General features: G+C 44.7%; 2 protein-coding genes across 13 annotated transcripts in view; one reads left to right on the forward strand and one right to left on the reverse strand.

The window, feature by feature from the left end:
• Positions 1-12,353, forward strand: part of SLC25A15 (solute carrier family 25 member 15) — a 122,090-nt gene that overhangs the window by 15,799 nt on the left and 93,938 nt on the right. For 5 of the 9 annotated variants that reach the window (XM_058437819.1, XM_058437824.1, XM_058437820.1 and 2 more), the window contains 4 exons: positions 185-322; positions 2,363-2,532; positions 3,525-3,683; positions 5,259-7,572. In XM_058437819.1, coding sequence (XP_058293802.1) covers positions 185-322; positions 2,363-2,532; positions 3,525-3,683; positions 5,259-5,422 — 631 coding nt within the window. In that variant the 3' untranslated portion in view covers positions 5,423-7,572. Of the gene's footprint in view, positions 1-184; positions 323-2,362; positions 2,533-3,524; positions 3,684-4,617; positions 7,573-12,353 lie in introns of those variants that run through there. The other 4 variants (XM_058437821.1, XM_058437822.1, XM_058437823.1 and 1 more) reach the window with 2 other exon arrangements.
• Positions 1-12,353, reverse strand: part of LOC116810532 (phosphatidylinositol 3,4,5-trisphosphate 3-phosphatase TPTE2-like) — an 80,200-nt gene that overhangs the window by 4,777 nt on the left and 63,070 nt on the right. For 2 of the 4 annotated variants that reach the window (XR_009213231.1, XR_009213230.1), the window contains one exon: positions 9,803-9,963. The exons of 1 other annotated variant lie outside the window; for it this stretch is intronic. The gene's annotated coding sequence lies outside the window, so the exon portion shown is untranslated. Of the gene's footprint in view, positions 1-8,096; positions 8,117-9,802; positions 9,964-12,353 lie in introns of those variants that run through there. One more of the 4 variants, XR_009213233.1, reaches the window with a different exon arrangement.

Below are 12,353 nucleotides of genomic sequence, written 5' to 3' on the forward strand. Positions count from 1 at the left end.
CTGCAGCCTAGAACACATGGGCTCAAGTGATCCTCCCATCTCAGTCTCTTGAGTAGCTGTAATCACAGGTTCATGCCCTCATGCCCGGCTCCTTACCCTGCTTTATCATCAAAGTGCTATCTATGTGGTGAGTGCCGAAGGAATGAAGAAACTGAGGGGTAACTGTCTGCTTGTGTGCTTTCAGTGATCTGCAGAATGCAGCTGCCGGTTCCTTCGCCTCTGCCTTTGCTGCACTGGTGCTCTGCCCCACGGAGCTCGTGAAGTGCCGGCTGCAGACCATGTATGAGATGGAGACATCAGGAAAGATAGCCAAAAGCCAGAAGTAAGCACCACTTGGGCACAAACGTCAGGTCTCTATTGCCCTAGTGTATTGGATGATTTTTCATTTTATATTGTACTAAAGTGGCAGATGTGGAAGCCGATTTATCTACTCCAAAATATTGTTTCTAGAATGCTTTCCCCTAACAGAGATTTTCTGAAAGGATTGGCTGTGGTGAGACCCACCACCCGCTGCATAGAAAGTCTTAGACAGATATTTAATACCCCAGAACCGGAGAAGCCAGGAGCTTAACACCCTTTTTGGCCTCTTGGAAACATAAGGCATGATCTTCAGCCATTTTTGGAGGTACATAGTGGGTGGCTTTTGAACTTTGCCTTAGACCTGAGCCTTCATAAGTGCCAATTTGGATTCTGAGATGAATATTTGATGCCCACTTCCAGGTTTCATATGGGTATTCAGGCTGATTGACCCAGATCCTAGAGGTAACTATTTTTACCCCACTTATCCCCAGTTCTTCAAGTGTACCTGCAAATGGCCCAAGTTCTGAGAATATTAATCAATACTTTTGTAAGCATAGCTACTCTTCAATGATTAAATCACTCTCTAGCTCACTCTTGAAAACACATTCTCATTGTCCTTTGAGAGTGCTGTGTCATACACAATTTGATTTACTTGAATTGGAAAGCAGTTTATTATCCTTATTAGTTGCAAAACTTGCTTACATATCTTGACATCTGGCCGAGTTCTGACCAAGGAGATTGCTGTGGTTAACTCAAAGCCTATAAATCTGCTGGGAAAAAGCAGTAGATAAATTGACCATTTTCAGGGATCAGTCCCCACTCAGTGAGAATGGGGTTTGGAAAAGTGCCCTGTTTTCTGCACCCTTGAGATTCATTACAACCAACTTGAATCTAATATTCATTGCCTAGAAGTCCAAGAGTGTAAGTCTTTAAAACTTTTTATTGAAATATACACATAGTATCATGAATGCACATTTAAGTCACAGTATGCAGTTCTATAAATAGTGACACAATTTATGTGCCTTTGTAACCTGTGTCCAGATTAACAAATAGAACATTAACAACACCCAGAAAGCTGCCCTCATGTCTCTTGGAAGTAATTCAAGGTAATTAAAAGATAGTAATAGTTATAGCCAAAGGACTTAGGCAGATAGACACCTTGAATTACCAATTGACTTTGTATTTGAGGTCTAGCAGTGTTCACCCAAGGCATGGTATGGCAGCTTGGAGCTAAGACTCGGATTGGAAGGGAGGTTAATTGTGTTGAGCTGGATTACTTTGTTACATTCCATGTAGCAGTGCTGCAGGAAGGGCTGGCTGATGGGGAATACCTGACAGTGTCTTCTGAAGCTCTCAGAAGGAAAATAGTTTTTAAACATCTGTGGCCTTTATTACCTTGGGACTTGATCCTTCATCTGTCCAAGCCAAGTCTCCTTCTTGCTGAGAACAAAGTGAGGAGACAGGGATTCACTAAGTTGCACTGAGTATGTGATTTCTTGGCCTGTTCTTAGCGGGGATAAACCTGCCCTGGTAGCCCCCCATCATGAAGGGGAGTCAGACAAAGAGTGTCCTGTGTTCTGGCTGCTACAGGAGCAGGCCTGCTTAGAAGAAATTCTCCTGCATCCCTGGTGCTCTGAGAAATAAATTCTTGGTGCTTCTGCATAACAGGAGCTATAACTTGTTCTCAGAATTTGTCTTGCCTTCAGAGAACATTTACTCCTTCACTCATTTCTCTGCACTAAAACAAAACAGATCTTATAAACACCTGAACAAATTTCCCAAAAACACACCGGAAAGATTGAGTAAATAGGAATCACGGCGATAAGGGACTGGGCAATACAACGCCATGTTATGCTTGCTGAGTTTAGATAATTCCTTACTGTAAATAAATTTCCTTCCCACAGAAGGATGCCTTTTAGTCTCAATTCCTGGCTCTTCATTTACAAAATCAGCTTCTTCCTTACTAGTGCTTGATCAGATCTGTTAATTGGTTGCAAATGCCCTTGTCTTTTCTTCCTTCCCACCTGCCATAACCGTGCTGTCTCTCTGTGTCTCCTCCCAGTACAGTGTGGTCTGTCATCAAAAGTATTCTTAGGAAAGATGGCCCCTTGGGGTTCTACCATGGACTCTCAAGCACTTTACTTCGAGAAGTACCAGGCTATTTCTTCTTCTTCGGTGGCTATGAACTGAGCCGGTCCTTTTTTGCATCAGGGAGATCAAAAGATGAATTAGGTAAATGTGTTTGCATTGACGTCAGTGGGATGTGATAGTGTTTGCTCCCTGCAGGTATGGTTTCTGTGGATTCTCTGCCCTTTGTGCTCTCCTCCCCACATTGGTGGCTCCATCTGGCACAGGGAAGCTTCTGGATGCCTGAAGGTAACATGGTGGCAGGCAGTTGATAGCACCCACCCTCCAGGCCTGATAATTTCCTTAGGACAGGGTACATGCAAACAGGGAAGCAGTACATCCCAAACTTTCTTAATAGAATAAAGTTTTTTAATTTTTCTGGATCTATTTTAGGGGAGAAGAAATCCAGAAATTACTTTCCCAATTGGGGAGTCACCTGTAAATAATCTTGAAATAAGCTTAAAACTTGGAAATCTTAATAGTGTTTTGAGAGCAGTGAAAACCGTAGTTCTTTGTAGCTTAATCATGTTTAGCTGGTTGGTACAACTACATGCGATGTTTGGCTCACATAAGTGAGTGAGTTTTTCTTACCATCTCCCTCAGTGTGTGTTGAATCTATTCTGTGGTTAGTCAAGCTCCCAGACTTAACTGCTATGTTTAATAAAAACAATTTTGGCTTTTAATGATAAAGGAAGAATCAGGGCTATTAAAATACTTAAGAGTGAGAAAGTTGAAAAAAGACGCAGACTGTGTTTGGCCTGTCTTTTCCCCACTGTAGGGGGTTGCCACTCAGCTGGAGGCCTGCTGGTTCGTGTGGGCCAGCCCTTGACACCTCAGTGACCAAACGAAATATAACCCTCACTAGGGCTTCTTGCACTTGGCAAGACCCAGGGGTAGACCTGGGCTACCAAAAAAACCTTGTGTTCTTAGAGCTTGGGAACAAGAGCTTTGACAGTTTTCCTCAAAGAATTGTATTCTGCAGCATTACCATTTTTATTTTAATCTGCCTGCAGCCATTACTACATTGACATCTGGAAATGTCACATCAGCTGTTCTTGAGATAAAATACCATTTGCTATCTTTTTTTTTTTCTCTAGGCCCTGTACCTTTGATGTTAAGTGGTGGAGTTGGTGGGATTTGCCTCTGGCTTGCAGTATACCCAGTGGATTGTATCAAATCCAGAATTCAAGTTCTTTCCATGTCTGGAAAACAGGCAGGATTTATCAGAACCTTTATAAATGTTGTGAAAAATGAAGGTGAGTACATACCTGTTTTTCAAGCATCTATATACATCTTAAAATCTGAGATACGGGCCAGGCATGGTGGCTCACGCCTGTGATCCCAGCACTTTGGGAGGCCGAGGCAGGCGGATCACGAGGTCAGGAGATTGAGACCATCCTGGCTAACACGGTGAAACCCCGTCTCTACTAAAAATACGAAAAAAATTAGCCGGGTGTGGTGACGGGCACCTGTAGTCCCAGCTACTCGGGAGGCTGAGGCAGGAGAATGGCGTCAACCCGGGAGGTGGAGCTTGCAGTGAGCCGAGATTGCACCACTGCACTCCAGCCTGGGCAACAGAGCGAGACTCTGTCTCAAAAAAAAAAAAAAAAAAAATCTGAGATATGAAATCTGTTTTGATTTTAAAAAGAAAGAGCACAGTAACACAGAAACTTTGTGTCCCAAATAGAGGACAGATACCTTGTCTATTACTCATAGTAATTCTCCCTTAAATTTGTATAACATGTAAAGTTTTACAAAGTACTTACACCTCCCTTATCTAATTCAATCTTCATAACCACCCTAGGCAGTACTAATACTATAAACAGGTCACCAACTTCAAGGTTGGTGTTCCTGCCACTGCCCAGGTGAAGCTGCAAAGCTGCTGCCACCTCTGTCTCTGTCTGGCCATCCCAGGCCTCAGCTCTGCCCTATCCATATACTAAGAGTTAACCAAGCATGGAACTGGGGTATGTTACCTGAGCATCAGTCAGTTTTGCCAGGAGACCTGATACTTGTCCTTGTTTCTGTTAGTCTATTTAGGAAAAGCTGGGAATGCATCCTTCTATGACTTGTTGGTTTTTATCACTGTTGTCTGGGTTTGCATGTGTAAATATACCTGTGCTATGCAGCTGCGTGGGTATCCCCAAAGGAGGGATTGTTGCAGGCTTTGATCGCCCTTTTATTTGCTAGGAATAACGGCCTTATATTCTGGACTGAAACCTACTATGATTCGAGCATTCCCTGCCAATGGAGCACTCTTTTTGGCCTACGAATATAGCAGGAAATTGATGATGAACCAGTTGGAAGCATACTGAAGTGTCTTGGTGGGCATGAACCAAGCACAGGTGTTTGAGGACTACAGTTCATCTCAGGGTTTCTTGGAGTACAAGACCAGTGTGAAGTTATTCTGATTTCTTGGGAATTTTGCTTTCTGTCTTCCCTTCTACCCTACATCTTAAACTTTATGGGAGAACCTCTATTTTGCATCATATCATTTCTGTCCATAATTGTACTGAAATAGAAAAGTCACTGCTCTTGCTCTTGGTAAAATATAGAGTGGTCAGTAGCCTTATGCACCTAATTCAAAAGGTGGGCTATAGTTCTGTCAGGGCTTTTACTTAAACCTCCACTTGTACATGCAATTTGGACAGTTATGTGTTGAGGGAAATACAGTTTGTTTCGATGTTTACTTCAAATATCAGAAAAACCCAGAGGCGATCATTTCTCATGAAGATGCTTATAAATGGTTGCTTAACTCATTCTAGATGTAGGGTCTGCTTAATGTGTGTACTTTTCTAAGTGGTTGATTATTTTTTATTTCTTTGATACAGAGTCTCACTCCGTCACCCAGACTGGAGTGCAGTGGCACAATCTCGGCTCACTGGAACCTCCGCCTCCTGGGTTCAAGCAATTCTCTCACCTCAGCCTCCCGAGTAGCTGGGATTACAGGTACGCGCCACCATGCCCAGCTAATTTTTTTTGGTATTTTTTGTAGAGACGAGGTTTCATCATGTTGTCCATGCTGGTCTCGATCTCCTGACCTCAAGTGATCCGCCCACCTCGGCCTCCCAAAGTGCTGGGATTACTGGTGTGAGCCACCACGCCCAGCCAGTGGTTGAATTTTTAAAAAAGTGTTCATGGGGTGCTGGAAAACTAAAATATCCTTCTAGATTTGTAAGACAGTATACCTGCATACTGGTGTGGCTTCCACCCTTGAGTAAAAGCTTCAGAGTAGGCATCCTAGATTTCCCCAAGATGCTCTACTCTTAAAATAGTGCCATTCATTTTCTAGGTGGGATCATATTCCACACTGACTATATTGCTAGGGGTGGCCCAGAGGGTCAGGCCTTTGGGAAATAGCATGGCCTTTACCAGCTTCCCTTCTCTCCCAAAGAACTTCCCTTCTTGAGCTTTAGATTGAGGAAGGGGCTGAGTGGTAGGCAGTGCTGCTGTGCTTTGATGAAGACCCATGTGGCTGGCAACAGCTCTTACCTTTTGTCTGTGGGTCCTGGCCTGGGTAGGATTCCTGGGTGTTCTGTTGGCTCATTTGGGGCCATCAATCCACTTTGGACCACTCACTGTCTGCTCTGCCTCCACCAATCAGAAACCCTTCCAAGGAACAGTGAGAGCCAAAGCCAAGAGAAGCCTTCTTCCCTGTTTGGTGATTATGTGACAGTGGGCGAAATCCTCTCTCAGAGAGAACTAGAAAGAACTCAGTGCTTGTACTCCACAGTGAGTAATGTCAGGTCTGGCCCATCCTGAAGCCTGTCTTGCCATGCTTTTACAGTGTTGGAGGCTTCTACATTTGGTACTGGCAGTCAGTAAGTCTTAATGATGACTGCATATGGGATATGAGTTTATAAAGCAATGGAACATAAGAAAGCAATTGTAGGCCAGGCGCGGTGGCTCATGCCTATAATCCCAGCACTTTGGGAGGCTGAGGCGGGCGGATCACAAGGTCAGGAGTTCGAGAACAGCCTGACCAACATGGCGAAACCCCATCTCTACTAAAAATAAAAAAGTTAGCTGGGCGTGGTGGCACACGCCTGTAATCCCAGCTACTCAGGAGGCTGAGGCAGGAGAATCGCTTGAACCCGGGAGGCAGAGGTTGCAGTGAACTGAGATTGCGCCGCCGCACTCCAGCCTGGGTGACACAGTGAGACTTAGTCTCAAAAAAAAAAAAAAGAAAAAAGCAATTGTACTTAACTATGCCATATGTATGTATTCACTGACCAAAAATTCACCGACCAACCAACCAAACTCCACACTTCATCTGATCCCCCATAGACTTGGGGATGGACAGCTGTTCTTTGGCCATATGGTATAAGAGGGTCATTCTTGTCACTACTAAAGTTATCCTCATCATTTTGTGCTGCTCCAAAACCAGCAGGGTATCTCCCAATAAAGTGTTCCTAAGCAGCCTGTATACTGAGTGCAAGCAGGCTAACAATTTTAGTAATAGTCCATACCATATATGTGTTTCTGTCAGCAGAATGTACATGTTGTACAAAACCTCCAGGTTCCTTAAGCTTTTTGCTGTCCATGAATCCTCTGTGGCAACTGTAGTCATAGAGCCAGAAGCCAGAGGGTCAGGGATATGAGAGGCTGACAAACAGCAGGGGACATCTGGGGAGGAGATCCCTGTCATGTCTCTTGTGCCGTGGAGCTTTTATGGCTGGTCTTCCATTTGCTTTTTCTTTAAGTGAAAACCATTTTTCTACTTTGCTTTTCTCTCCGTACTTAAATGGTCAGTAGCTACTGAGTGGTGCTTTATCTGAATAGGCCTGGATTGAAGTAAAATAGAAACGGGACTGGCTTTCCACAGGAAGTAAACTGCTTCAGAGCCCACAGTACCCTGCTCAGTGCCCGGAAACAAGTCAGTCATCCCTGTTGGCAGTAAATCTTCCCACAGGCTGTCCATTAGAGATTTAACTAGATATCTTCAATAGAAAGAGTCTGAGGCAAGTGGGAGTGAGGAATGGAAGCTTAGATTTGGAGAATTTTTTTTTTTATTCATTCTGTTTGCTTAATTCAGAGTAGTTTGTGCTATTTCATATCTGTACTCCAGGCAGAAATATAACTTGAAAATTCTGTGTCTAAAGAAATTTCAGTGTTCTATCATTAAATTATTTACTTAATATTTGAGTCTGATGAATTTCATTGAAGTTCTTTACATCCATGTTGGGAAACAACTGTCAGGAATGTTAAAGAGTTATGTATAGTAGTGTTTCAAGGCAGTGGTTTTATTGCAACAAGCATTGTTTTCTGTCAGCAAGACACCTGATATAAAATAATTTCTTTATAGGTAAGGTGACAAAAACATTTCTATGCTCTGAAGTTACGGAACTTGGCTTACTAGAATTACTTTCTCCCTCCACCTCTTTCCCTCTATTTTAAAAATCAGTTAAACTGTCTGCTCTTAAATATTGGATGATTCCATTCCAAGTTACTAAATTCTACTTAAGAAAACAAGTATCTGAAGTGCCAAGATGGCTGACTAGAAGCAGCTAGTGTGCGCAGCTCTCACAAGAGGAGACAGAGTGGTGAGTGAAAACAAGCTCTTCAGGTTGATCATCCAGCAGGCTGTGTTGGGATTCATCAAGGAAGCAGTGGTGAGTCATGGAGAGCATAGGGGAGTAAGGAAGGACAGCCGTCCACCTGGGATTGGTGCAGAGCAAGGGGAGGCTCCCTACAGCAGGGAAAGTGTGAGTGAGTGAAGGCTTCTGTGGACTCACACTTCTGCCATGGACCTTGGCAATCCCCAGGCACAGGAGATCCTCCATGACTCCACCTGCCCTCCCCGCCCCCCCACACACACCCTGGGGCTCTAGACTGACGCAGAGAGCTGCTTGGAGTCTGGGCAGAGCCACTGCTCAAGCCAATGTGGATCCCTGAGCTGCTGTGGCCCCGGCTGCCATAGTCTGGCCAACAAGGTAGGCCAGGCTCTCTCGTGTGCCCCTAGGATAGGGGCACCATCCATGGTGCTGAGGAGTGGACAGATTGCAGGCCTCACCTCCACTGCACCTTGCCAGGCAAGGCCCACTGGCCTGGGCTTCCATCGCAGCTATCCTACCCACTACCTGAGCACTCCAGCTGGTCACAGCCCCCATTTCTCTGGGATGGAGCTCCCAGAAGTAACCAACAGGCCCTCTGCCCTGCCGTAGCCTGTGCCCCTGCTGCCCTCAGGCTGGAGAGGGAGCAAAAAGCCCAACAGCTGTCATGGGCCTCCAGCCTGCTACAGCTGACATAGGGAAAGGCAGCCCAAACTGTTTTCCACGAGTCCCTGGCCCTGCTGCTCACTGGGCAGGGTGCCTCCTGGCTTGGGCCCCCAGCACAGCTCCTGCCTGATCAGTTGGTGGTGGCTCTGTGTTTCTCTGGGATGGAGCTCCCAGAAACAACTGACAGGCTTCCGCCATTGCTGCCACCACAGTACCTGCCCTTGCTTCCCCCAGGCTAGGGAGGGAACAAAGGGCCTGATTACTTTCTCAGCATCCTACAGAGAGGAGGCCAGACTGTCTTCCGGGTCGAGTTGCCTGACCTCCCTGCTCTTCAGGCAGGGCCCCCAGCTTGGGCCCAGCAGCTCAGCTGCCCCAACCCTGGCTGATAACAATTGGCTGTGGTTTTGCATTTGTCTGGGGTAGAGTCCCCAGAGGCAACTGATAGGCTCTCTGCCATTGCCACTGCCTGGGTCTCCACTCCTGCTGTCCCTAAGCTGAGGAGGGAACAAAAAGCCTGAGCTTGCACTGGGGCTGCAGTGTGGCAGCTTGGAAGTGCCAAGGCAAGATCTGTAGCAGGCACTAGAGCAGGAGAGGAGCCCACACTCTCAGAGTACTGAGAGTGCTGAGTTACATGAACCTGTGGGCTACCACAGCAGTGGGCATGCCTCCCTATGCAGGGCCAGCTGGCTGGAAAAGGGCCTATCTCCCTACCTCAGCCTCTGCCTGAGGGAGTGCACCTGACAAAAGAAACACGGGCACAGTGCCATTGATTGGAAGGGGCTCCCTCAGGGCCCAGGAGCAGACCTGATGAGGTGGTCACCTCTCTTCCCACTGCACCACAGAGCACAGCCGGAAACACCAGGAAATACAAAGGAAATACAAAGTGGCTAAGTTCTATCTACCAACCATTACTCCTAAGCACCATCTACTGGAATTCAGCCAAAACTACAAAAATAGTTTGCTAATATACCTTCCTATAAAACCAAGGTAAGAATTCAGCCACAAATGCACAGAGCCTTGGCCCTCGGAAAACATGAAGAAATTCAGACAACTGACTGTGCTCAACTTACACCATGGTTAAAGGAATACCAACCCTCAGATGAGAAAGAATCAGCACAAGAACTCTGGCAATTCAAAGAGCCAGAGTGTCCCCTTACCTCCAAGTGAGTCCACTAGCTCCCTAGCAGTGGTTCTTAACCAGTTGGAAATGGCTGAAATGACAGATGTAGAATACAGGATCTGGATGCCAAGGAGGCTCATCAATATTCAGAAGAAAGTTGAAAACTAATCCAAGGATTCCAGTAAAGTGATCCAAGAGCTGAAAGATGAAATAGCCATTTTAAGAAAGAACCGTCCGGGCATGGTGGCTCACGCCTGTAATCCCAGCACTTTGGGAGGCTGAGGCGGACAGATCACAAGGTCAGGAGATCGAGACCATCCTGGCTAACACAGTGAAACCCCGTCTCTACTAAAAATACAAAAAATTAGCTGGGCGAGGTGGCGGGCGCCTGTAGTCCCAGCTACGCAGGAGGCTGAGGCAGGAGAATGGCGTGAACCCCGGGGGGTGGAGCCTGCAGTGAGCCGAGATTGCGCCACTGCACTCCAGCCTGGGTGAAAGAGCGAGACTCCGTCTCAAAAAAATAAAAAATAAAATAAAATAAGAAAGAACCAAACAACTTCCATAGCTGAAAAATTCACTATAAGAATTTTGTAATGCAATTGGAAGTATTAACAGCAGAACAGACCAAGCTGAGGAAAGAATCTCAGCGTTCTTCTAACCAACTCAGACAAAAAAAAAAAAAAAAAATTAAAAAAATGAGCAAAACTTCTGAGAAATATCGGATTATGTAAAGAGACCAAGTCTATGACTCATTGGCATTCCTGAGAGAAGAGAGAGTAAACAACTTGGAAAATATATTTGAGGATACAGTTTATGTAACTTTCTCTAATCTTGTTAGAAAGGTTGACATGCAAATCCAAGAAATACAGAGAACCCAAGATAGATACTATATAAGATGGTCATCTTCAAGGCACATAGTCATCAGATTCACCAAGGTCCATGGAAAAGGAAAAAATCTTGACGCAGAAGAGAAGGGCCAGGTTATGTACATGGGGGAAGCCCATCAGGCTAGCAGCAGACTTTTCAGCAGAAACCTTACAAGTCAGAAGAGATTGGGGAATCTGCTTTCAGTCTCCTTAAAATAAATTCCAATTAAGAATTTCATATCCCACCAAAAAGCTTCATAAGTGATAGAGAAATAAAATGCTCAGAGAAACAAACACTGAGGGAATTCATTTCAACTAGACCAGCCTTATAAGAGATCCTTTAGAAAGTGCTAAACATGGAATTGAAAGAACCTGCTACCACAAAAACACATTTAAGCACATAGCTCATAGGCAATACAGAGCAACCACACAAACAAGTCGATACAACAACCAGCTAACAACATGATGACAGGATGAAAATCACATGTCAGTACTAACCCTGAATGTAAATGGGCTAAACTCCCCACTTAAAAGGCAAAAAGTGACAGGCTGGATCAAAAGACAAGACTCAATTATCTGCTGTCTTCAAGAAACCCACCTCACTCCTAATGACATCCACAGGCTGAAAGTAAAGGGATAAAGAAAGATCTATCATGCAAATGGAAAACAAAAAAGAGCAGGAGTCACTATTCTTATGTTAGATGAAACATTTTTAACCAATAAAAATTAAGGACAGAGAAGGGCATTATAGAATGTTAAAGGGCACAGTCCAATCAGAAGACCTAGCCTAAATATGTACACACCCAATATTGGAGCACCCAAATTCATAAAACAAGTTTTTCTTGGCCTACAAAAAGATTCAGACAACCACACAATAATAGCAGGAGACTTCAACACCCCACTGACAGCAATAGATCACTGAGGTAGAAAACTAACAAACTCTGTTCTTACACTTGACAGTTGACCAATTGGACTTGATAGACATCTACAGAACACTTTATCCAATAAACAAACACAGAAGATACATTCTCATGTGCACACAGAACATATTCTAAGATCAACCACATGCTTGGCCATAAAGCAACCCTCATTAAATTAAAAAAGTTTGAAATCACACCAACCACACACTCTGACCACAGTGCGACAAAAATAGAAATCAGTATCAAGATCTTTCAAAAATACATGAATACATGGAAATTAAATAATTTGCTCCTGAATAACTCCTGGGGTGAACATTTAAATTAAGGCAGAAATAAAAAAATTCTTTCAAATTAATGAAAGTAGGGACACAACATCTCAAAATCTCTGGGATGCAGCTAAAGCAGTGTTAAGAGGAAAGTTTATAGCACTAAAATACCTTCATCAAGAAGTTAGAAATATCTCAAATTAACATCCCTACTTTGCACTTAAGGGAACTAGAAAAAAAAGAGGCCGGGCGCGGTGGCTCATGCTTGTAATCCCAGCACTTTGGGAGGCCGAGGCGGGCGGATCACGAGGTCAGGAGATCGAGACCATGGTGAAACCCTGTCTCTACTAAAAATACAAAAAAAAAAATTAGCCGGGCGTAGTGGTGGGCGCCTGTAGTCCCAGCTACTCGGAGAGGCTGAGGCAGGAGAATGGCCTGAACCCAGGAGGCAGAGCTTGCAGTGAGCCGAGATCGCGCCACTGCACTCCAGCCTGGGTGACAGAGCGAGACTCTGTCTCAAAAAAAAAAAAAAAAAA

Source organism: Hylobates moloch, unplaced genomic scaffold (assembly GCF_009828535.3).
Source record: "Hylobates moloch isolate HMO894 unplaced genomic scaffold, HMol_V3 SCAFFOLD_4, whole genome shotgun sequence".
Classification (NCBI taxonomy): Eukaryota; Metazoa; Chordata; class Mammalia; order Primates; family Hylobatidae; genus Hylobates; species Hylobates moloch.